This window comes from Geotrypetes seraphini, chromosome 3, assembly GCF_902459505.1.
Source record: "Geotrypetes seraphini chromosome 3, aGeoSer1.1, whole genome shotgun sequence".
In the NCBI taxonomy this organism is placed as follows: domain Eukaryota; kingdom Metazoa; phylum Chordata; class Amphibia; order Gymnophiona; family Dermophiidae; genus Geotrypetes; species Geotrypetes seraphini.
Window position 1 is genome coordinate 313,433,449 of NC_047086.1, and position 25,969 is coordinate 313,459,417.

The 25,969-nt window shown below is 42.4% G+C and overlaps 1 protein-coding gene across 1 annotated transcript in view; it reads left to right on the top strand.

Annotated features, from left to right (window-relative positions):
• Positions 1 to 25,630, top strand: part of JAG1 (jagged canonical Notch ligand 1) — a 77,458-nt gene extending 51,828 nt beyond the window's left edge. The window contains exons 11-26 of the mRNA XM_033938333.1: positions 254 to 300; positions 1,014 to 1,187; positions 1,578 to 1,728; positions 4,895 to 5,059; positions 5,692 to 5,805; positions 6,803 to 6,916; positions 7,032 to 7,145; positions 7,875 to 7,991; positions 9,621 to 9,648; positions 13,153 to 13,238; positions 15,205 to 15,318; positions 15,417 to 15,526; positions 19,891 to 20,127; positions 20,372 to 20,503; positions 20,858 to 21,008; positions 24,499 to 25,630. Coding sequence (XP_033794224.1) covers positions 254 to 300; positions 1,014 to 1,187; positions 1,578 to 1,728; positions 4,895 to 5,059; positions 5,692 to 5,805; positions 6,803 to 6,916; positions 7,032 to 7,145; positions 7,875 to 7,991; positions 9,621 to 9,648; positions 13,153 to 13,238; positions 15,205 to 15,318; positions 15,417 to 15,526; positions 19,891 to 20,127; positions 20,372 to 20,503; positions 20,858 to 21,008; positions 24,499 to 24,959 — 2,315 coding nt within the window. The 3' untranslated portion in view covers positions 24,960 to 25,630. The remainder of the gene's footprint in view (positions 1 to 253; positions 301 to 1,013; positions 1,188 to 1,577; positions 1,729 to 4,894; positions 5,060 to 5,691; positions 5,806 to 6,802; positions 6,917 to 7,031; positions 7,146 to 7,874; positions 7,992 to 9,620; positions 9,649 to 13,152; positions 13,239 to 15,204; positions 15,319 to 15,416; positions 15,527 to 19,890; positions 20,128 to 20,371; positions 20,504 to 20,857; positions 21,009 to 24,498) is intronic.
• Positions 25,631 to 25,969: the final 339 nt, after the last annotated feature.

Below are 25,969 nucleotides of genomic sequence, written 5' to 3' on the forward strand. Positions count from 1 at the left end.
CCATAGCTCGACCATATTCTGATAACATAACTAGAACAATGATGTGAAGTTTTGCGGCCTGTGCTAGAAGAATTGCCTACTGCTCCCACCCATTTCAATAACCTTATCTAAAGGAAAGCATGCAGGAAACTTGACAAAAGCTTTATCTAGCCAGAGTTATGGGGCATTTCAGTTCCTTGGATTATGTTTGAAATGTGTATAACCTCTTCATAATCAAGGCTGCTCAATTCCAAACTTTTGTCTTTTGGTACAGATCTCAATGACTGTATCGACCAGTGTCAGAATGGAGGAACTTGCAGGGTATGTGTTGTGATGAAAAGATCAAATGATCTTCTGTGTTTCGCTTTCATGTGTACTTTATATTTTTATATATGACTTTTGGTGTTAGGTTTAGACAGTCTGGTGTGTTATGGGTGGCAGAATCTTCTACCTCTCAGTGCAGTCCAACAACAAGTGTGGAAGGAATTTTTCAGTTTGGCCAAAGAACCTCACTTGGACTTTAATTTGTATAGTAAATTCAGAATAAATACAAACAAGAAAACACTTGTCCTTTTTGGATGGATTTTGTGGTGTTGCACATCCCTATAATAAAGGGGATGGGGTGGGGGAAGATGTGCAGAAATTTGAAATATATGATGATGCTTTGGGGTCCCCAGTTAAAGGCCAGACTTTAAAATATAAGAAACTAGTCAACGAAGAAGCTGAGGGACTCCTTAACCTACCCTCAGACTAATGCTTGTTTTGATGCCCTTGTGTAGGGAACTGAGCTGTTCCTTGGTATCCGCAGGCTTGAACTGCTTTAAAGTTTTGACACAGAAAGCAGCTTGCATGCATTAAAGCCTGTTTTTGTTTTGGACAGTTTTCTGTTTTTAATATTTGATTGCCTTGTGTACTATGTTCAGAAGTGTTTTTAATAATGAGTAAGCAAAGGAGGACCATTGAATTGTATTGGTAGTTAAACAGCTTTTGATGAAAGGGGTGTATAATTTGTCTCTAAACTTCTTTTCCCCTAGGACTTGGTTAATGGTTATCGCTGTATCTGTGCATCCGGCTATGCAGGAGATCACTGTGAGAAAGACATCAATGAATGCGCAAGCAGCCCTTGCTTGAATGGAGGTCACTGCCAGAATGAAGTCAATGGATTCCAATGTCTATGTCCTGCTGGTTTCTCAGGAAACCTCTGTCAGGTGAGCACTGGTGAAAGGCAGACCCTAGATAACTGGGCTTCTACCAGCTAAAGATTTGTTTTTCTCTTCTCTGTAATGATTTGTACATGAATACCTTGCAACCAGTGAGGCATATGCTAAGTCCTGCTCTCCCAGATCCTTGTCAGGAGTTTATAGCCATCTTTAGCTTTACTGATTGCAAATGTGTGCCCTGTTCCCTTGCAGTCACTTTTCCTGATAGATACTTATATGCTGCACGTCATCTTTTGTGTACAGTTAAGAGCAATAGCTTGGTAAAAGTTCAATTTCTCAACTCGTGCAGCTTGGCGTAATGAGATCAATAATAAAAACTTTGTTTCATTTGGTGTGGTTCCCCTCTTTCCCCCCCCCTTACCCCTCCACTCTTCACAGCTGGACATAGATTATTGTGAACCCAACCCTTGCCAGAACGGAGCACAGTGCTTTAATCTTGCCATGGATTACTTCTGCAACTGCCCTGAAGACTACGAAGGGAAGAACTGTTCCCATCTGAAAGACCATTGTCGCACCACTCCATGTGAAGGTAAGGCTTCAGGGTTTAGCAAGAAACATGGTCTCGCTGCCAGGTAAAAACCACTACCTCCAAATTTTAACATGCAATATGTGCTTACAGAGGTAGTCTTCCCCTCCCCCCCATAAAGCACCACCCCTTCCGTGCTCAAAAAGTTGCATTTATTCTTCCGGCAACACCATGGCGACACCAGGAAGTTCTTTTTCACCGAAAGGGTGGTCGATCGTTGGAATGAACTTCCACTTCAGGTGATTCAGGCCAGCAGCGTGCCGGATTTTAAAAGGAAATGGGATACACATGTGGGATCTCTAGGGGGGTAAAAAATGTAAATGGAATACACATGTGGTATCTCTAGGGGGGTAAATTCAAGGGGGTAGGGTTGTTGGAGTGGGCAGACTTGATGGGCTGTGGCCCTTTTCTGCCATCATCTTCTATGTTTCTATGGACCAAAAGTCAGATCAATAACCATGCAGAACAGTGGCGAAGGCCTTTTGTAAGGAGCACTTTTCTACAGACTAAATGTAATCCAGATGTGTTCAGAAAGGTCATCATGTAATTCATTTTCAAAGAATTTAAACTTTGTGTTAAAAAGGTTTTGTAATTTTTTTTATTTTTTTTTTCCTGAAAGCTATTTGAGCTTCGGTAAAAACAAAATAACAAAAGTTGATATGTTGTTGTTTAACACAAGTTGAAGTCTCTTCACCGCAGCATCCACCCTTCCCTCTCGCCACCTCATCGCCCTTCAGCGACCTGAGAATCTCCTTCCCTTCCCCTTACCTTCGCGGCATAAAGAAACTTAAGGGAGGGAAGGCGCGCGGTCACCGGAAGTTGTGTCGGAGGAGAAGCTTCTGCCCACACATGCGACTGCAGGGTGGCACAGGCAGGCTTCGCCGGCTTTAGTTTCTTTTCTAAAGCGCAGCGAACGTAAGGGGGAGGGATGGAGATAGATTTGGCCGTAGATAGGGAGGGGGCGCGCACGATCAGTGACCGCGCCCCTTCTCTTCCTTAACTGCGGGGACAAGGCCATTCACCGCTCCATGGGGCGGTGGATGGCCTTGTCCCCGTGCCCGCAGTGAGCACTTTTTTCCCCCCCACTGTTTCAGCAGGTTACCCGTGGCTACCTGCAGGTAACTGCCATCGTGTCATTCTCTAATGCCATCTATACTTCCTTCAACGGAAAAGGTTTATAGTATCTGTTAGCAAGCGTTCCCCTTCTACAATAACCTAACCCCCCCTCCCCAATTGCCCCTATTATGTTAGCTCAAAATTCCCCTCTCATGATGAGTGGCTTATCCTTTAATCAGTTTTTCCCCTTTCTATTAGATACATGTTCTTCAATTACTCAGTAACCCAAAGCACTTAGATATTTTTCCTCTTAGACGTACGTTTAAACAATTTTTATTGAAACCTTCCTAGAGAGTTCACAGGAGGTAGTAACTGAGAGAAGAACTCTACTAGTTACTTTAGCTTTGGAAAATGACCATGATTATGTTATGCGTCTCTATTTCCATCATTTGAATGACCAGTTTTTTGGGGGCCAAAATTTGTTTATTTCCTGATAAGGCTCAAAAGTCCCAGAAGCGAAGGAAGGCCAAGAGTCCTGGCTTTGGGTGGAATATTTCAGCTAAAATTTCCTGTAAAATGTTTTATTACTTATCAAATAAGAGTTACTTATTTTTTGAACCCAAACAATTATTGGAATTTATTGAATTGAGAGAAGGAAGAGCAATTGTGGCCAATAATATTTAGCTTGCTATACCAGCAGTAGGTAACACAGAGTTATGCCGCTTCTTAGTATTTTGTATTATTTTATTTGAATTATTTCCTGTTGATCTCCTCTAATATTGTGGACTAAATATCCAATAATTGTTTTTTCCTGATTTTATGATTTCATTATGTTATATTGATCTATTAAAGTTGTATGCATTTCGCTTGATTGAAATTTGAAAAGTGCATAAAAATAAATTTAAAAAAACAATTTTTATTTAACAAATAAGAGGAAACTACAGTACATGAATCGGTGAAAGACAGTAGTTCAAAATATTTTACAATCTTCAATCCCAACCCATCCAGTCCCACATCTTCCGCTTCTCCATCCCAATCTTTAAAAGAAATATCACATTATGTTAAGCTCTGAAGAACCTGGACTCGCATGGCTCTTCAGGCTATACTCATCCTCTGTTTGTTCCCCCATCCACCCCCCCCCCCCCAATAGTATAACTATGGGCAAATTGGATATCTTTAACCCTTTCAGGACCATAAGGATCGTAGGCCAATTTTTGTGGTTTTGACGACATTTTTATGGTAAAAAGGGCTTGCAGATGCCAAAAAATTGATTTTTTTTGTGAAATATCATTATTTTTATTTAAAAAAATCACACTTCTGGCTTATGGACAGTGTGGCAAGTGAATCTTCTCGTCAATCTAGCAACGACGCTAATGAATGAATGTCGGAACCAGTTTGTTTACATAAAGGCAGTATCATATGGAATCTGTACATATCAAATTTAGAACTGTAGACTATCCCAATCAAAATTTACAGGATTTTAAAGTTATGGGACAAATATGTCCCTTGGTCCTGAAAGGGTTAACATACATCATTAAACTGGTTGGGATAGGGAGCATCCTAGTCTATCGCTGCCCTTCCAAAAACTCCACTTAGATGCAATAGGATATTTGGCTCAAGAGGTGGATAGCATGGCCATGTTTCCAGAAATATCCAGTTTGACTGTTTTGTTTGGCCTTGTGATAAAAAGACAAGGTGAAAATTGTATAGTGCACCCTCTTCTTCTTCCCTCCCCTCCCCCCCCAACCGTGCGCAGTGGTTCATGCATTTGTGATGGCACGTGGTTAGGAAGAGCATGCACACTCATTCAGAAAGTGTGTATTTTTCTGCTTGTGTTAGTTTTAATAACATGGGATATGCCATTAACACTTCCCATGTCAGTGCAAATAGTGACATGTCAATCCACTATTTCTATCCACACAATAAGGTATTTTTTCCTTTTGAGGATAAAAAATACGCAGTTTATTGTGGCCATGTGCAAGCGCTATAATGCAAAAACTATAAAAGACGTTTTTAATTTGTTGGTTGCCCTAAATCTAGTGCCTGTGGAGATCGGTACATTTTTCATTGGTTCCCAGTTGTGGAAAGTGATGCATTTGTCTCTTGTCTCCAGTCATTGACAGCTGTACCGTTGCAGTGGCTTCAAACAGCACACCAGAAGGGGTTCGCTATATTTCTTCCAACGTTTGTGGTCCCCACGGAAAGTGCAAGAGCCAGTCAGGGGGCAAGTTCACCTGTGAATGCAACAAAGGCTTCACTGGCACCTACTGTCATGAAAGTAAGAGAATAGATTTGCCTTTTAATGTACCAGACAATTTTCTTTGATAGCCGTTAAAGAGCCCAGCCCTCCAATGTGCTAAGGGATTTTATGTTGCCTCTCAAATGCCAAGGACTTTTCTCAGTCACTATTAGTAAATGTACCATCAGTGTTTATGGCTTGCTGTGTGTTTTTCTAAAACTTGTAAATTTGCATCTCAGACCTGTAACTAGGACTGAACTGTAATGCAGAGATGCAGTTTAAATACCTTTTTGTTTGGTTGTCTTAGTCCCATACAAATCCATTAGAATGCTTTGATTAGTATTTCCAAGTTGAGGAATGGAGGTTGCAGATTTCTGCAACCCTTTTAAAGTTTTGTATGCTTAGAATAACACTGTTGTTCATACTTGTGTTATTTTTTTGGCAGTTTGAGATTTACATAGCACCTTGTAGCCAAGAAAGATCTTGTATGTGATTTTAGTCTTGGCAGTCCCACACACTTGAGTTCTGCAGATTTGCTGGCAATCAGGATTCATAAGCCTGTTTCCTTTTTCAGGCTCGGCACCAGTCTCCTTGATTGCAGCATTTTTGGCAAATTGATTCAGTACTATAGTAGACTGCAATCTTCCTTGTTTTTTTCCCCCCTCTTGCAGATATTAATGATTGCGAAAGCAACCCATGTAGAAACGGTGGCACTTGCATTGATGGCGTTAATTCTTACAAATGTATCTGCAGCGATGGATGGGAAGGAATTTACTGTGAAATAAGTGAGTAACCTGCACCTGCAGGAGACAAGCAGAGCACAAGAGGGCTTTCTTTCTGCTAGGTCTGTAGGACTCTGCTTTTAAAAACCCTTGCTGTATTTACTTAGGGCCAGATTCTATAAGCAGTATCCTATTTAAGATGCCGCTGGTTGCCCTAATTGCAGCCGCCTAGCGATGCCTAAGTTTGGGGATCTGCGCCAAACTTAATTTTTTAATTGGTGTGGTAATTGACCATTGGTTTTAGCCAATCAAAAAAAAAAAAAATACCCCTAAAAATTAAGCAATTTAAGAGTTTGGCGCCAAACTTTTTAGGAGGCCTCCGACGCCCAGGGATGCCTGTGTTAAAAAGGTAGGCGTGGTTATGGGCAGAGGATAGGTGTGGTTGACTTAAATGTCATTAGGTGTCCGACATAGGCACTGCCAAATTAGGTGAGTGGAAAGCTGGCCTAATGGAGTGGCACCTGTGGCTAGGATGCTTAATGACCCCTAAGTCTGCTTAGGCCACTGCTAGGTGTGATTCTATAAACTGCGTTGTTTTTTGATTGACAACTGTGCCACTCAGCACCGTTTATAGAATCTGGTCCTTGGAGTCATAGGGGGCTTTTGCATTGCAAGGGGTGGAGGGGTAAAGTACTAAAATTTCTCAAAGTTAAAAAAACTTGCACATGTTTTGAGGCCCATCCCTGGTACTGCCTCTTTTCTGTTTGCAGCAGTAGAGATGGGAAACTTCCAAAAGGATTTTTCTCCTGGTGAACACTCATTCACCCCATTTCAAAATTGTCCCCACAATGCCTAAAGAGATTTCATCAAGATATACAACTTTTTGCAGAAAGCTGAAACTCAAGAACACTTGTCCATTGGTCAAAGCAAAACTTTAAAAAAAATTTTTTATGGCACTTTCAGTATAATGGCCTTTTATTTGCTGTATTAAGATTTTTGTAGTTAACATAGGATAAAGGTTGGTGCTTAGTGACAACTTGTTCTTGCTTTCTAATTCCAGATATTAATGACTGTGGTAAAGGTCCTTGCCACAATGGAGGCACGTGTCGGGACTTGGTCAACGATTTCTACTGTGAGTGCAAGAATGGGTGGAAAGGAAAAACCTGCAATTCTCGTAAGTTGACGCACATTCCCCCAAAATGTCCTGCTTACAGGTTCTAAACTGTTGAATCTTGCTGTGCTTTTTAAGAGGAGCTATTGATCTAATTGATAGGATTGGTTATTCTTAGGCGATAGCCAGTGTGATGAAGCAACGTGTAACAACGGTGGAACATGCTATGACGAGGGTGACACTTTCAAATGTATGTGTCCTGGAGGATGGGAAGGAGCTACATGCAATATAGGTAACTCCTATATTTTGGCATTATTTGGGTTACATTGCGTTACATTAGTGGTTTCTATTCCGCCATTCCACTTTTATGTAACCAGGATGCTATATGTAAATTTTAAAATTAATACGATCCATTCAACCTAGTTTAGATACTATAACCATTCTGCTAGTTATATAGTCTGTATGTCTGTGTGAGTATTGTAATGTTTATGGTGTCAGTTTAGCTGAATTCTGAAACAAATTGCAAATAATTAAAAAAAAAAAATTGGCTGTGCAGCTGCTTTTTAGGTTGATTGATTGGATGGGAGAACATTCATTGTAGGCATTTGTCAGATTTAAATTTGACTAATAATACTTCAAAACCAATATCTCAGACTTACTGGTATCTTGTATACCGAGGAGGACCTTACTTTGTGAATCTTGAACCTTGTTTTTTAACTGCCCAGTGGAGAGGACATAAAATGGAAAGGGTATTGGCCAAAATAGGTGGAATCAGCTTTCCCAAGAACTGAAAACCCATCATCTTATCTTTATAGGATGGGTTTAAAAACTTCTGTGAAAGGGGCTTGATATGATATTTTCTTACTTGTTACTTGTATTTACCATTTCTAGTATGTTTTGCTTGTTGTAAAACCATTTTGAATGGATATTTTTCATAATAGTATAAATGTTTTATAAATAGTATTTAACTCCTGTTCTCCTCCTATATTTCCAGCTTAATATATTCTAACCTTTATTACAGCTCGAAACAGTAGCTGCTTGCCAAACCCTTGTCATAATGGTGGTACCTGCGTAGTCAGCGGTGATTCTTTTACTTGTGTCTGCAAAGAAGGCTGGGAAGGCCCTACTTGTACTCAGAGTAAGTATCTTTCCCCTAAACTTTCAAAAGTGTTGCCTGATGAGAGAATTAATAGACTCATCCTGCCACCCTCTGAGATTTTAAATTGAAAGCAGAAGGGGGGAAAGCATTTGATGTAAGCTTTTAACATCACCTGAAGCTCTTGTTGCAATGACATTATACAACAGTCCTGACCTGGGCATGAGAAAGTTGCACATGAGAAGTGGATACAGATGTAGTCACGATGTTCCCTTCCATTTCTGTTCTACCAGCTACCCATCTGCTTTCACTCACTCTTCTTCCCGTTGAGAGCTTTTACAAGCATCTCTTCCTGCATTGGGCTCTTTCGGTCATGTGTTGTGTTTTAGGATTTTTTTTTTTTTTGCAAAACTTATACACACTAATTTGTAGCTTAAGCTTAAATCAAAAGCTTTTATTCCTTAACTAGTGAAGTCCATCAAAAAAGATTGAGATGATGTTGCAGTTTTCCCTCCCTCACCCCTTCCCCTTATCCAGCCCAAACCTTGCCTGCTTTCCTTGTTGTACAGGATGGAAGGCACATATCTGCTCCTTGAATGCTGCGTAGTTGCTGTCTTGTATATGGCTAGTGAGCCTGGCAACGCTGATCCTCTTGGCAGGTGGGGCTGCTCATGCCAGCTTCTTTTGGATGTGGTGGCCTGTATGTGTACTAGAAAATACAAAGAGGCACAAATGGGTTATAGCAAAAGTCCAAATGTCAGAAAAGTAGCAGCAAGATTCAACTAGTGGCAGACAAATAATTTATTTTAAAAAGCAATCTTTGGTAATGACGTGTGTGCTAACGCAAAAGTATTTCAGTCCTTACCCATTATTTTTCGGCAACTGGAGTGCCTGCATCAGGAGCACATTTAAACTTTAATAGGAACAAGTGACGCACCTTGAGGTGGGGTTCTCGCTAGAGAATGACACGGTGACAGAATTTGTTACCGTCCCTGTGGATAATTGCTGGAAACCATCTGCATGTCATTCTTTAAGGAGAGAGGGAAGAATTGGAGTATGAATGGGCACAACCACTGATCCTTAAGCCTTGCATTGAAGAATGCTGGTGTAGGACTGAGTTATCCGTGGGGATGGTGACACACTGTCATCAAGTAAAGTCTGTGCTTAAAGACTGCCTACACTGGACTGCTCGAGGGCAGTGTTACCTGCTTCGAAAGACAGGAACCATTTCCCTTTTATTTGGAAGCAGTTCACACTGGCCTTGATGAACCTAGTGTAGACAGTTTATGTATTGAGTATCTTGTCAAATAGGAACAAGCAACACACCTTGAGAGTGAATGTTCCCCTCGTATAGGCAATCCAGCTGCCAACTTTGTGGTAGGGCAGTACATACAGCACCTCCTAACCAAAGATTGTTTAAAATTAAATTATGTGTCTGCCATGTGCAGTGGCTCCCAGACCTGGTCCTTGAGACCAGCCCAACCAGTCAGGTCTTCAGGATATGCGCAACAAATATGAGGGAGAGATGTGCATGCACTGCATTAGTTTGTTCTTTTGGCTGATACCTTTCTGACATTTGGACCTCTGCTTTCTGTAGTAGGTTGTGATGGAATTGCTGTGTTTTTGGAGATTGGTTTTAATTTTTTTTTTTTTCTCCACGTCTCTCATCAGATACAAATGACTGCAGTCCTCATCCATGGTAAGTTCCAGCTTTCCTATTTTTTTTTTTTCAGGGACCGTTTCTTTGGCATATTGTCTTTGTATACCTTGTTGAGTTTAAGAGCTTATGTAGGGAAAGACCTCATTCAGATCCTGGAGAGCTTTTTTGACTTTTCATTCTGACTCTTTCCCCCACAGTACAGTGATATCTGACGCACTTTGGGGGAAACAAGTTGGCTTCAGATATTTTAAGATCTGACTTGTACGCATGTATTTGTAACCACCTGTAAATCAGCTTCACTAGCTTGGCAAAGGGCAGTGGCAGCATTTAAAATCAAATTGTCCAGTTTTTCTTTTCAACTTAAACAGAGGGGTAAAGAATTTTATACAAAAGGGGCAACATAACAGAATGGGATGGTAAAGGCACATTGAATTCAAAAATAGACAAGATCAAACGCAGAGGTTAAAGAGAAATAAGCCCTCTTTCCCCTTCCCCCCAGTTTGTATGGGAGGAGGATTCAGCTTCTGCAGCATAGGAACTTCCTAATGGCTGTTTTTGCTGTAGTAAGTCCTTTCAAATAGCTTCACCCCTGCTCTTTGCTCTCTACCTTTCCCAAAACACTACCTCCTGCAACTACCCCGGCACACCCACAACTGCCCCACTACCATCTCCATAGGCACAAGATATGTAAAACATATACACATGACACACAGATTACAAATTATTCCCTATCTCTAATACTGCTGTAACAACTACTAACTGAATTGGTCAATTTTCTTACTGGTTGCTGTGGGTGCTGCCAAATATCTGTTTTCAAGTGGGCCTTGTGAAATGGCAGTTCTAACCTCCTATGTCCTCAGCACAACTGTCTGGATTTTTTGTTTAACCAGAATTTTATATTGACAGTCAGAAGAACAGCTAATGTTTGGACATGTGGGAGGACGGGATATAAAACCAAATAATGTTTACAGAGTTTTAAAACCTCGGCCTACAGTTCTCTAATCCTCCCCCCGTGTAAATGAGTCTTTCTTGCCCGTCTCCAGCGTGACTAACTGCTCCTCTGATCTGATTCCCACCATCTACTCAGCACTCTCTCCTACTGTCATCCCTTCCATCTGTCACATCTTCATTCTATCACTTTCCACTACAACTGTCCCTGATGCCTTAAAACATCCTGTAATTAACACTTCTCCTTAAAAAAAAAAAAAAGTCAATGGACCCTACCTGCCCTTCCAGTTATCACCCTATCTCCCTCCTCCCCTTCTTATCCAATCTACTTGAATGTGCTTTTTACTGCTATTGCCTTGACTTTGTCAGCCCTAACTATTCTTGACCCATTCCAATCAGGCTTTCACCCACCCCCGTACTCTATGGAGACTGCCCTTGCTCCAACAACCTGTTCCGGCCAGATCTAAAGGCCTCTTCTATATTCAACCTATCTTCTTTTGACTTCCTTTTGATAGCCTTCTCCTTCATACACTCTTCTCACTTGGATTTCAGGACTCTGTTCTTTCTTGGTTCTAATTTTCTCACATCACACCTTCAGTGTATGCAATGGTGGATCTTCCTCCATTGCTATCCTGCTATCAGTTGGGGTACCCCAGAGCTCTGTCTTGGGACCCCTTCTTTTCTCCATCTATACTCAGAGATATGATCTTTTCTGTCACTGCGTGTGGGGGAGGAGGGGAAGATGCATGATGGCCCTCATCACAAATACCCCAGTACATTTCTAAGGGAAAAGCAATTCTAACATTCACAGTGTGCATAACACTGGTTCACTGTAACATTAATAGATTAAGGAACTGCACATTTCAAAACTTTCCTTCTTATCTACTCTCCACTCAGACTTGCAGAAAGCCAAAACAGAGAAATTCCCATATACAGTGCTCCCTTATGAATTCACGGTCCGCGGTCCTGGCATTTTCCAACCGCGAAGGGGAGGCAGGAGAGGGCAGCTGGAACACCGGCGAGTGAAGGAAATCACTCGCGGTATACTCTGACTGCCTCTTCCTGTACTAAAGTCGGGCCTCACCAATCAGGAGCTGCATGTCAAAGCAGGAGCTGCTCCTGATTGGTGAGGCCTGACTTTAATACAGGAAGAGGCAGTCAGAGCATACAGCAAATGATTTCCTTCACTCGCCAGTGCTCCGGCTGCCCTCTCCTGTCTCCCCTGCCTAAAAACCGTATTTGTGTTTTTTCGACAGGGGGGATCCTGGAACGGAACCCCCGTGAATATCGGGGGAGTACTGTACACTCGTGTACAAACAAATACCATCACAACCATGCACATACAGTACATGCAAGACCATATACAAAACAGGTAAAACATAGGGGAAAAAAGGAGAAATACCAGATCTACAAAGTACAGATAAAACACATGCAGGTATGTGAGCACCCACACTGGAGGTCTACTAAGTTTTGCTTTTGACTCCAAAACCAGCCTGAAATTCATATTCAACATTTTGTTTTAGTTTTGGCGGCTGCATTTCAGCTGAAAACATTTTATGCTGGGTTTCCTTGCTCCTCCTCCACTACCATCCCCTGATGGTCTAGTGCAGCAGGGTTAGGCAATTCCGGTCCTCGAGAGCCACAGACAGGTCAGGTTTTCAGGATATTCACAATGAGTATGTATGAGATGGATTTGCATGCACTGCCTCCTTGAGATGCAAATCTATCTCATTCATATTTATTATGGATATACTGAAAACCTGACCCGCCTGTGGCTCTTGAGGACTGGAATTACCTACCCATGGTCTAGTGGGTAGTTGGGGCAGGAACAATTACCAGTCACTCTTGCCCATGCAAGCTCCAGTCTGAAATTGGTTGCTGTGACTACTAGAACAGTGGTCTCAAACTCAAACCCTTTGCAGGGCCACATTTGGGATTTGTAGGTACTTGGAGGGCCTCAGAAAAAAATAGTTAATGTCTTATTAAAGAAATGACAATTTTGCATGAGGTACAACTCTTTATAGTTTATAAATCTTTCCTTTTGGCTAAGTCTTAATAATAATATTGTCAGTTATAGCTAAAAAGATATATGATCAAGAAACGGTTTCATTTTACTTTTGTGATTATGATAAACGTACCAAGGGCCTCAAAATAGTACCTGGCGGGCCACAAGTTTGAGACCACTGTACTAGAAGCAGCTATTTTGGTAGTAAAGAGGACATTGGCAGGAGCGAATGGGGATCGCTTTTGCCCTGACTACCCACTAAACTACCAGGGCATGGATAGTAGTCCTAGGGTAGGGGCAAGAGGGAGAAAAGGGAGCAGAGGCTGGCCTAGACTGGGCCTTAGCTGCCAATTCAGCTTCAATTGAAACTAAGTGAATTTTCGGCCACAGATTCCATTTGTCGCACTGTAGCACATGGCACCTGCAGAGAAGTTAGAAAGATTTCCATGAGCCATGCTCTTCATAGTTTGTATATCTCTATGTGTGACTTGTACATTTGTTACATTGAATTGTAGGTCACTCAGGAATGAAATGACAGCCACATACAAGGTGGTCTTACACTGTCAATGTTTTTTGTCTCTTTTCTTTAGTTACAATAGTGGAACTTGTGTGGATGGGGACAACTGGTATCGATGTGAATGTGCTGCAGGCTTTGCTGGGCCCGACTGCAGGATAAGTAAGTTTCAAGTTTATTAGGTTTTTATATACCACCTATCAAGGTTATCTAAGTAAGTGCTTGAGACGACATTGCCAAGCAGCAGCTGAGCCCAGCTACTAAGCATTTTGCACAGTGCACACATTTTTATAAAGATGTGCCGTTAGGCAAGTTTCCCTATTCACCTTGATCCCAAGAGAGGAAGAACCACTTTTTAAAAGTGTAATAGCTGTAGTGGGTACAGATGTTGATGCAGGACTTGTGTATTGTAACATTTGCATATGTGATTGCCAGTAGATAACTGTACTAGAACAGTGCAATGCTTTGGGGATATTTTGCAAGGCTTGGTATTTCCTGTTATTCCCATTTGCTGTCTCCCGGCAGGCAGGCCTATTTTCAGAGGGAAACACTGCATGGAGTTTCCCATTGAACATGAGACTGGCCATAGAATGGGGCTGCCTTTTAACCATAGATAGAAATTTGGTAAATATAAGCACGAACTTCAGTGAGAGCCCTGAACATACCTTTCCTTACTACCGTATTTCCCTGCATAAAGGCCAGCCCAGTGTATAGGCCGTAAAAAATGCCTATACATGTTTTAAAACTCTTACATAAGCTGACCCATGTTACAAGCCGCGGCTTATCTAAGAGTTTTAAATCACATGGGGGTGGCTCATACATCCCTCTCCCCCCACCCCCCGGTAAATATCGTACCTCTGCCAGCTGCCTCCTGCAGTGTCACAGCCACGGTGCAGGACGGGAGCAATCTTTTAAGCATCCAGCCACCACCGCACTGCTTCCTCAATGCCTGCGTCGGTTCTCGCGAGTCCTGCGAGAACTGACGCAGTTATTGAGGAAGCAGCACAATGGCAGCTAGGCGCTTAAAAGATCGCTCCTACCCTGCACCGCGGCCGCGATACGGCAGGAGGCTAGCGAGGGAGCTGCATTATTTTAAAAGGTACCGGGGAGGGGGGTCTATATATATGGGGAAATACGGTACTACTATTTATCACTTCTATAGTGCTGAAAGGCATATGCAGCGCTCTACATTTTGACACTTAATAGACTGTCCTTTCTCGGAAGAGCTTACAGTCCAACTTGGACAGACATGACACATAGGGTTGGGGATGTAGAAGGAGAGAGGAGAGAAGGTGAGAGGAGTTAGGAGTTGAAAGCAGTCTCGAAGAGGTGGGCTTTTAACTTGGACTTGAACCTTGCCAGACTCTTGAGGCCTCCGTAGGGATTTGGGTAGTTAGTTCCAGGCATACAGTGCAGCAAGACCAGAAGGGATGGAGTCTGGAGTTGGCAGTGGAGGAGAAAGGCACAGATAGGATGGACCTACCGGCTGAGTGGAGCCTTGCCACCCTTTTTATATGGGCAGATGAAAATACATATCCTGTGAACAGAGTATGCATGTACTTCCTCCAGTTGTGGGGGAGAGGGCATTTTCCACTGAGCTCTGAAAACTACCCTCTGACCTCCCCCCAGACTCTTAAAGTATAACTTACAAATTGCCCTATCCTTTTGTAAAATGTGTGTTTGTAATGGTGCTTGGTTGTGTTGTCTAGTAACAGCAAGATGGTGTCGGAGTTCAGACATTCCCTTATTGCCTTTTAAGTGTGATTGTCCAGAGTGTGCATACCATGGGCAGCACAGTATTCTCTTTGTTCAAGTGAAAGAATGTCACCTAAAGTTAGATGTCTATTAATAATCCACCCAGAGACCCTGAGGTGCCTGTAATTAGCAAACTGGAGGCAAGAGGTTGACCGTGTAAACTGGAATTTTTGCTTGTTAAAAGTTGGAAGACCAGTTTTCTAGCTGTTATGAGTTTTGCCCAACCTATATTATGCAAATTAAAATTGGCGCAAATGTGCATTTAAGCTCTTTGTTGAAGCAGTAGCTTCAGTGGATTTACCTAGCAATTCTGTGACTGGTACTTGCGGGGGAGGTTCATGGAACTCTGTTCTAAATAGATTTCTCTCCACAGATATCAATGAATGCCAGTCTTCCCCCTGTGCTTTTGGAGCTACATGCGTAGATGAAATTAACGGCTATCGTTGTATTTGCCCACCAGGCCGCATTGGTCCACGATGCCAGGAAGGTATTGCAAGCAACATAATAGCTATAGAACGAGGAGATAGGATCTTTGCTTTAACTTAGGAGGAAATGGGAGAAACTAACACTTATTGTGCTTTTTAGTTACAGGAAGACCTTGCATCACTAATGGCCATGTAATGCCAGATGGAGCTAAGTGGGATGATGATTGCAATGTCTGCCAGTGTCAGAATGGAAAAGTTGCATGTTCTAAGGTAAAGACCTCTTGGTGACTGTAAAAGAAAACCTTTAGCTTTTCCAACTGAGGCAAGCTGCTTTGATTTACCTGGTGAAAAACTGGTCAAGAACCCAATCGTAGTCAACTCATACTAGTCAGTCCTTTACAAAATAAACCATAAAAGCTTTCTGGTGCAATGTGAACGCTAGGGTCTTGTATCTGGAACTAGTAAGTTGCTTTCAGAAAACTCCACCCCCTTCCCAGGGAGATGCTTCTGCCCCCTCAATTTGTTTTCTGCAAGCAAGTGGCTCAGAAGTGTGTTTGAACTGCTCTGCGGTTTTATTATTTTCAGGTATTTTTTTCATGGTGTTCTTTGAAGGCTCGATGCCTGGAGGTTCCCACTTGGTGGAACCTCTGCCCTAGAAGAAGACATAGACTCACATGATAGAGGTCTTCTGCTAGCAGATCAACCCTTGCTTTTTATATTTTTGAGCACAGGGGCCCTGCTTAGCTGCTTGTATCCCTGATTTAATGCAGGAGCTTGAAGGAAAGCTGTTTGGCTCCTTCCCAGCTTAGCTGGGACTAACAGTGGGCAGGCTGCATGGTCTCCCCCCACCCCACTTCGTAGCGCAGGTTTCCAGGGGTTGAGGTTCAGTTCAACCTCAGTCCAACTGGCAGCCAGAACACCTGGTTCATCCAGCAAATCTGAGGCAGATTTCTTCTCCCTTGTGGTGCCTGCCTGCTTCAGCATAGGATTTCAGCTGGATAGACACAATGGATAAGTCTATTGAAGCCTATGGTGAAAATCGTGGGGGGAGGAGGGGGAGGTAAAAAGTTGAACTGTAGGGTTTCTAACCTCAGAGCCCAGGTCCCCCACCTCTAAAATTCCTTTCTCTAATATTTTTTTTCATTCAGGGAGGTTTCCACAGGCTATTTTTGGTGCAATTTTTCTGGCGGCAGCCATCTTGTATTTTAAACAATCTTTTTTTTTTTTGTTTTCTTTTGTATCCATCTGTCTCAAAACCCCTCAATTTTGCTCAAAATCAACTGGAATGGACTTCTCACGTCTTTTTATTTACCCCTATATCATGCCAGGTTTGCACTGCATGGCTTTCCGAGGAGTGTCCATGTCCTGTATTTCGATGGAGCGCACGGGGAAGGGGTGGGATTCATGGGCTTAGCTTCCTCCAAGTCCTCCAGGACTGGGGATATATAGGAGGTGCATTCCCAGGGGAAGAAACCCTTCCCAGGACCCTCAAAATCTGTATTGGCCAAGCGCAGTCACGTGGAGGCCACGGAGCCCAGGAGGACCACCAAGGTTCCCTGACGAGGTTGGCAAGACCCCTAGTATAAGGCTTCTCCCTCGATTTTGAGAGCCTTATGTGGAATGCTTATTTGAACTGCCGAGTGTCCTCAGCGTCTTGTTAGCGCCCTGTTAGCAGACGCTGAGGACCCTCAGCAGATTCTGGGGTCTTCCGCCGATCTAGATCACTGCCATCTCTTGACCACTGTCCTGAATGGAAGCAGATTCTGCTAAGGAGACTTCATACTGGGATAAAAAGTGGCATGGAATCTGACTTGCCATCCTCCCAGTCCATGACAGCTGAACCTCCTCCAAGTCTGCATCTTTATCTGGTCGGGGTGCCTGTCGAGGGGAGAACCCCTGCGCCGCTGCCATTGATGCCCTATAATGCAACAAGACACCCAGTCCAGGGATGTTGGGACTCCAGCTCAGCAGTCCATAAATTGCCTGAACTTGGAGCTATTCGTCTAACTCTTCAGTCACTAGAGAAATCTCTGGAAGGCAAGGCAGTCAAGAGTCTTCTCGGACAATGCTGTAGCATAGGTCAACAGTCATGGAAGCACTAGAAGCGCCCCATTGTGCCTATAAGCTCAAGTTCTCTTCTGGTGGACAGAGGCTCACTTGTAGGATCGCTTGTCTGCGTATGTGGCCGGAGTGGAAAATGTGCAGACCAACTCTCACTTGGCAGACTCTTCACCCAGGGGAATGGTCTCTGCCTCCACAGGCATTCAACACTATAGTTCTGCGGTGGGGGCCTCCATCCGATGGCCTCTGCAATGAACACCAACATCTCATTTTTACACCGCAGATCCGACCTGAGAAGCAAGGGGTTGGACGCGTTAGTCCAACTGTGGCCAGAGAACGAACTTTTGTGCATATTTCACCCCATGGCCCATGCTCAGTTGAGTTATTTGCAGGATTGCAATCCATCCCGGCTTGGTAATCCTAGTGGCACCCGATTTGGCCTTGCAGATTATGGTATGCGGACCTAGTTCATTTCCAGAGAGGTGGAGGCTTCGGACTTCTAGTCCAAGTGGATCTTCTTACTCAGCGACCAGTTCCTATCATGAATCAGGAACACTTTGGGCTTACAGCAAAGCTCTTGAGCTGGTGGCCCTAACATGGAAAGGGTTATTCGGACATGGTCATTACCACATTGCTCAGAGATAAGAAGCCGTCCATGGTGGCAGCCTATGCTAAGGCCTGGAAGTCCTTTCAGTGCTGGTGTGTGGTGAAGGATGTAGGGCCCTGGTGAACTCCGATTTCGATAGTCCTGAACTTTTTGCAGGAGGGACCTTAGAAGGGGCTGTCACTAGGTTCTCTGAAAGTGCAGGTAGCATGCCTTTCTTGTTTCCAAGCTCGGAGAGGAGAAGAGACTCCTTGGCTTCTCAGTCAGATGTTGCCCAGTTCATTAAAAGGGCTTTGCGGTTGCGTCCTCCAGTGCATTCCCCCTGTCCTTTCCTGCTCTGTTATTAGCCCTTATGGAGAGCTTCCCTTTTGGATCTTACAATCAAGACAGTGTTCCTTGTGGCAGTTATGTTACTGAGACAGGTTTCTGAGTTGCAAGCTCTTTTCTGCAGGGAACCATTCCTTAGGATCACGAAAGCAGGGCTCTCCTTGCACATGGTTCTATCCTTTTTACCCAAAGTAGTCTTATCCTTCCATCTCAGTCAGGAAGTCTAAGAAAAAGAATAAAGTGTTGCATTTACTGGATGTCAAGCAAGTGCTTCTTCGGTACCTCAGAGTTTTGCTTTTCGGATCACCTTTTTTTTCTGACCAGATATGCCAAGAAAGGGAGGACCTTAATTTCCAGATGGATTAAAATGGCCATTTCCTCCACATATGTGGAGGTGTGATAAACGCACTTTACTAGAGAGGTTTCTGCCTCTTGGGCAGAGGCTAGGGCTGTCTCGCCTGAGGAGATTTGTAGAGTGGTTAAATGGTCTACTTTTCATTCCTTTGCCATGGTCTATAGGATGGATGTAGCTGCCAGGAAGGACGCTGCTTTTGGGTCCTCCATTTTGAAGGCAGGCTCAGTGGGCCCACCCTAGATTCTGGGGACTGCTTTGATCCCTAGCGTTCAGGACCACTAGACACATTGTGCTAGAAAGAAAGATTGGGTTCTTACCTCAGTAATCTTCTTGTCTTGTAGATGTCTAGTGGTCCTGAAGCCCTGCCCTGTATATGGGCTTTGCCTGCCTTCTGCCTTAGGATCAGTCTGGATTGAAGAATTTTCTGTCTCGGAGGAACCGAGAGGGTTAAAAAAACAAAACAAAAACAAAAATCCTCATGGCCATATAGTCTGGCTTAAGTCTCTGCTTGATAGCAGATCATGCGAGTAGCTACAAGCTCTATACATAATTAGTGCTGGTTGCACAAGTTTGGATGTTACAATGTTATTTCCTATGTTACAGAGCAGAACAAAATTATAGTGTCAGGAATTTTTCCCTGTTTTCCTCCTTCATAAGAACCTAAGACTAGCCTTAATGGGTCAGACCAATGGTCCATCTAGCCCAGTAGCCCGTCCTCACGGTGGGCAATCCAGGTCACTAGTACCTGGCAAAATTCCATGCTACCTAACAGGGCTACTTAATTGCTTTTGTACACACTGAGGAGGCAGGAGCAGTTTCCTGGGAAGGAGGTAGAGCTGAAAATATGATTGACAGTTTTCTGCAAGCAACTTGATAGTTCACATACAAGACCCTAACGTTTAGGACATATCTACAAGAAAGAAAGATTAGGTTCTTATCTCAATAAATCGTTCTAGCATTTCTGACATGCACACTTGTTCAAGTCCTTATATAAGATGTCTTTCTAGTGTGCCACATGTGCCCACCTTCACTCCTACCTCAGAAAGTCTTACAAGTGGTTGTCTGATTTGGGACATTGCTGAGAATTCAGGGGTAGAACCAAGAATGCAATGAAATAGGAATTGTGTAGGAGGTAAAATTGGGACTGAGGCAGAATAGCAAAGATAAAAATGCAAATGTAGTTGCTGGAAAGCAATACAAGTGGTTAGCGCTTTGACTGCTGAAAGGATTCCAGTGCACTCCACGATTGCCCTGTTCTTTAGTACTGATCATTATTTCATTTTGTAGGTATGGTGTGGCCCTCGACCATGTTCAATACATGGCAAACCTCATGAATGCCCATCTGGACAGACTTGTGTGCCTGTTAAGGATGACCACTGTTTTGTACCTCCCTGTATTGAAATGGGTGAATGCTGGCCTTCAAGTCCACCACCTGTAAAGGCAAAGTGCAATTCTAATGTCAACTATCAGGACAGCAGCTGTGCCAACATCACTTTCACCTTCAACAAAGAGATGATGTCTCCGGTAAATACTGAGGCAATATAATGCTTGAGAAAATCATGATTTTTTTATAAGTAGGTTGTCTTATGTGCATGTGTGAAGCTGAGAACCTTGGCTAACTTGTAATCCACCCACCCCCAAACCAGTGCATATTTTCATAGGCTTTTCTTGGGTTAATAAGAAGCAGCTCGCCTAAATTTCTTATTTTGGGTCATCACCAATAATAATCTGCCTAATGACAATGTAACAAGTATGCTTTGATTTTCAGGGTCTTACCACTGAGCAAATCTGCAGTGACCTGAGAAATCTTAATATTTTGAAGAATGTTTCAGCGGACTATTCCATTTACATCACCTGCGAGCCTTCACCCTTGGCAAACAACGAAATCCATGTTGCCATTGTAAGTGGATTGGGAGATGGCTTTCTTACGTTCTCTACATGCAGGGCTTTCTAAGTGTTACATGATGGCTACAGAATTATTGTAATCCAGTGATGGAAAATTTTAGAACTTGATATGAATATTTTGTGATGCACATAGCCTGCCCAGAGTTGAAAGCTAAGAGAGGCTATTGTTGGCGTTTCACTTGGCTGTCCTACATTGTTCAAGAAAAAAAAAAACTTATGCAGTTCAAATAACCACACCTCTTGGGGACCATATTTTTATATACGCTGTTTATGCTTGGAATCATATATACGGTAATTAGTGTCTATCTGAGGAATATTTTAAGATTCTAATGTTTTGTCTGATCCTCAGTCTACTGAAGATGCTACAGAAGATGGAGGCTCAATCAAGGAAATCACAGACAAAATCATTGACCTCATCAGCAGACGTGAAGGCAACAACACGTTCATTGGAGCAGTTGCAGAAGTCAGGGTACAAAGGCCAAACCCCAAAAACAAGACAGGTGAATCCCGAAGTTTTGACCTAAAAATGTTTGCCTCCTCTGGGAGATTGTAATTTTTTTAGTTTTGGATGCTTAACGGGTCATATCTTATAGGCATAAGCTATAAAACATACAAAATGAGGAGTGTGGTTTTATAACTGGTTGCCTAGACTGAGAAGGCCAGGAGATACCTATTCATAAAACAGGTTCCAAAGACACAAGAGCCTGCATGTCTTTATATAAAATGCCAGGCCTACTACTGTGGAAATTGCACCTAAAATTAATCTGTTGATATGTTTGCCCACTTGAGAGTGAGCATAAATGTGTACATAAAGTACATACATATAATTTACATGTGTAATTTATTAAAATAACTCCACCCAAAACCCTCCCCAGAATCTATGTACACACAGGCAGTGGGAAATTGCATGCTTTCTTGTCATTGCTCATATTTTTCTACCTGTAACCCCTGGGCCTTTTGCATAAAAGCCCTTCTATGCCTGAAAAATTCTTTATAATTATAAAATTTTAAGTCTGTGCTAGGGAATTCTATATATGATGCCTAGCATTCTGCATTAATTTGGCATGGAAAAGTATTAACAGAAGTATGGTGCCAAAATGGCCCAAAAAGTGGCAAATCCAATGCAAAATTACACTTAAACACACCCAGTTACAGAATAGCGCCTAAGTGTTTCCATGCGGATTTGAAAAGGAGGCGTAATGATAGGAGGGTTGGGGTATTTCCTTAAAATTCATGCAAGCTAACCGGGTTGTAGGATTAGGGGGATCTGCGTGCAGATTCCAGTGCTACATGCAATTTGTATAAAGGGCACCCATCCCAGCACGCCCTTTATAGAATACCGTTTAGCGCCAATTTTTCAGCACACTATACTGAGTCTAGCCCAAAGTGTTTGGTTTTTGCTGGTACTGCTGTTATTATTTTCACTTAATATTGCGTAGAGAAACCTTTGTGGCAGTCTTTCACACCAAGCCATATCGTACTGGTAATTTTCATCCGGGAGGGGTGAGGCTTGAAATGAGATAACAGAAATGCTCAGTTGTCATATCCAAAGGACTTACTGAAACCTTCATATACCCTGCAGTTATTTAAACTATGTTCTAGTGTAGTACTTATCAACTCTCTCCCAAAGGCACTCCTAAGCCAGTCAGGTTTTCAGGATTACCATAAGAAATATGCATAAGATAAATTTGCATATCCTGAAAACCCTTTTAATGCATCTCTTTCTCTCAGGATCTCTTCTCTTTCTCTCTCTCAGGATCTCTTGGACAATGAATGCTTCATGTCAAATTTTGTTTAACATAATTTTCTGAACCCCTGGCTGTCAACCTAGTCCTCAGGACATACCCAGCAGGTTAGGTTTTCAGGATGCCAACAAATATGCATATGAGAGTTTTATATACAATGGAGGCAGTACAGGCAAATTTTCCTGTGCACATTCTTTGTAGGTATTCTGAAAACCTGATTGGCCGGGTGCGTCCTGAAGACTGGGTTGAGAACCCCTGCTCTGGATCCTGAAATTAAGCTTGGTTTTCATAATGCCCATAACAAATAAACTAGCTTAAGTTAATATTGCCGCTATATAACAGCAGGACTCTTTAGATACGTGCATGAGTCCGTAGTTCTTCAGTCTGCTGAAGAATCTTGACCACATTGGAGGCTTCAGGAAATTTATTTAAACTGTATTACAATTATTATTATTATTATTATTTTTAATCTTTATTAATTTTCAAATATTAACAGTGTATTGCAAAAAAAATTTTTAAACAAACGAATCAGAAAAAGCACTTTAAATATACAAACTTTCTGAAAACAATCATTTTCTACCCCCCCCTTCCTCCCATTCATCCATAAAAGTATAACTACATATAGAATTTCAATAAACTAAATACAAGAAATAATGATGCCTCCCCCCTCCCTCCCTCCCACCCTGGATGTGTAAGGAATTAACTAAAAAGAAAAGGTACATGACAACTAATGTGAATTCAACAAATGATGTCAACGGGCTCCACACCCTTCTAAATGCATTATTATATCCCAAAAATTCAGCATTCATCTTTCATATTTGTAAACTGTATTATTACTAGTACAATAAAATCAGATCTGGTGATTTGCGCTAGAAGGCTTCAGTTTAGGAACCTTCTACACGCAGCTGGTTTAAAATAAAAATACAGACTTTAGCTAGACACTAGTGTAAAAGAAAATATGCAACATAAATCCTATACTGATTGTGTGCCAGTGTGAAGGTGACAGACTCCTAAACTAATTCATTTCCTTGAACGTTGGACTAGTTCTGTAGGTTTTCATTTTGGGAAGAGTAGAATCCTATAGAAAGCTGTAGGCTGGGGATTTTAAAAACCGCAACTGACTGGGTACTGTTTGGTGATAAATGAACTTGTTCTGGGGTTTGAATGGGAGAGTTGCTGCTTTGTGTAAACCTCACTTCCTGAATAAACCAGATGCATTCTTTATCTAATGGTGGGTGATAGAAACAATGCAACTGTATACTTTTTCCCTTAAGCTCCTGTGGTTAGCATTAGAGAATGACATGGGGGAAAAAAATCTGTCCCCGTCACTGCCCCATCCCCGAACTCACCGCCCCGTCCCCGCAGCATCCACCCTTCCCTCTCGCCTCCTTACCGCCCTTCAGTAGCCCAAGAATCTCCCTCCCTCCCCCTTACCTTCGTGACGTAAAGAAACTTAAGGGTGGGAAGGTGCGTGGTCCCTTCCCACCCTACCTCTGGCCCAATCTATCTCCCTCCCTCCCCCTTACCTTCGCGGCGCTTTAGAAAATAAACTGAAACCGGTGAAGCCTGCCTGTGCCACCCTGCAGTTGAATCAGAGGAGAAGCTTCTGCCCACACACACGCGAGTGCAGGGCGGCACAGGCAGGCTTCAGTTTCTTTTCTAAAGCGCGGCAAAGATAAGGGGGAAGGGAGGGAGATTTGGCCGGAGGGAGGGAGGGGGCCGTGCACGATCGGTGACCGTGCGCCTTCCTTCCCTTAACTACAGGGACAAGGCCATTCACTGCTTCACGGGGCGGTGGATGGCATTGTCCCCGTGCCCTCAGTGAGCACTTTTTCTCCCCCACCGTTTTGGCAGGCTAGCCGCGAGTAACAGCCACTGTGTCATTCTCTAGTTAGCATCGTGATTGTTCTGGTTGGTGGGCGTTGCCACATCCAAGTAAGTGGAACTGAAGATTTAGCCATTGTGCTCCTGGCTTTCTTCAAATCTTGAAGGAAGCTACAGCACAGTGGCTAAAACTTGGGTTCTACTTACTCGGACAGAACAGCTGCAACAATTTTATTTATTATTTTTGTCTGTCAACTTCTTAATGTAGCTCAGATGCTCATGTTGATGGCTTTTCATGGGTTACTGAACCATGTAGTAACTATAACTGTATTGCTGTATAAATAATGCTTTGATTTCTATAAGGAAAACCTGTTGGTTTTGATTTGGGAGAAACTGATTTGCACGCCTGCCTGTCTTGTAGATTTCTTGGTGCCCCTGCTGAGCTCTGTATTAACAGTGGCTTGGATCTGCTGTCTGGTAACGGCCTTTTGTTGGTGTCTTCGGAAGCGGAGAAAGCAAAGCAGCCATTCCCACACAGCTTCAGAAGACAACACCACAAACAACGTGAGGGAGCAGCTGAACCAGATCAAAAATCCCATAGAAAAACATGGTGCCAACAGCATGCCCATCAGAGACTATGAGAACAAAAACTCCAAAATCGCCAAAATAAGGACACACAACTCGGAAGTAGAGGAAGACGACATGGACAAACACCAGCAGAAGACCAGATTTGTGAAGCAACCAGCATATACACTAGTAGACAGAGACGAAAAACCACCCCAGAGCAGCACACCTACAAAACACCCAAACTGGTCAAACAAACAAGACAACAGAGACTTGGAAACAGCACAGAGTTTAAATCGAATGGAATATATCGTATAACCGGCAGCAGTTATCCCGTACAGGAGCCTTTACCTGTCATTAAAGGCTCTGGGTCTGTAGGTTCTTAAACTGTTGTGTAATATTTGAGTCTAAGGCTATTATTTACTTAGAAACCCTGTGTTAATTTAAGTTTTGACAAGCTGGCTTACACTGGCAATGGTAGTTGCTGTGGTTGGCTGGAATACCGAGGGCTGCATTTCACATCTCTGCAAAACTAGTCCAGAATGCCCCAATGTAAACTCAAGACGCAGCTGAGACATCATGGAAACGTTTCATAAGATACTGCATAGCCCCGTTTAGCTCTCCTTTTTGCTTCAACTTCTGCCAGGTATCCTGAATTATACAGTCTTAGAATAATACATTTTATTTATATTTATTGAATCATTTTTTTTTTTGTATATTGGTTTTATAGTGACATAACTAGTTCTGTATTTTGAAAGTGCCTTTGCAGCTGAGAACCACAACAACTATCAATTGAGATTATTATTTATTTTTTTTATTGTATTTGTGTAAGGGGGGAGACCTCTGTCAGCAGTTGCTGGTAAAATGAAGAATTCAAAGAGGAGGAAAAATGTTAAGTAGACATTTGTATAGTAAATGTAAATATTTTTTTTTATTAATCACTGTGTATATTTGATTTATTAACTTAATAATCAAGAGCCTTAAATATTCCTTTTTTTATTTATATGTATGTTTAGAGTGATGTTTTTGATAGCTTTGTAAGCTCATGGCCTCTTTATTTTTTGAGTTTTTCTCGTTACATGTTGCCTATATGCCAAAATTGAGGTGTTGTAAAATTTAAAAAAAAAAAGGTTTTATTTTTTAATAGGAAAGGCTTTCATGCCTTGATTCGGTTGTTTTTTGTTTTTTTCTTTTTTGTATTTTGTTAAATGTTCAAAAACACCTGTAGTATCACGTTAAGACTATTTTGTAAGTACTGACTAAGGCAAGTTTGTAGACTTAGGCTAGATCAAATTTTATGCTGCTTTAGATTTGACAACCAAGTGACA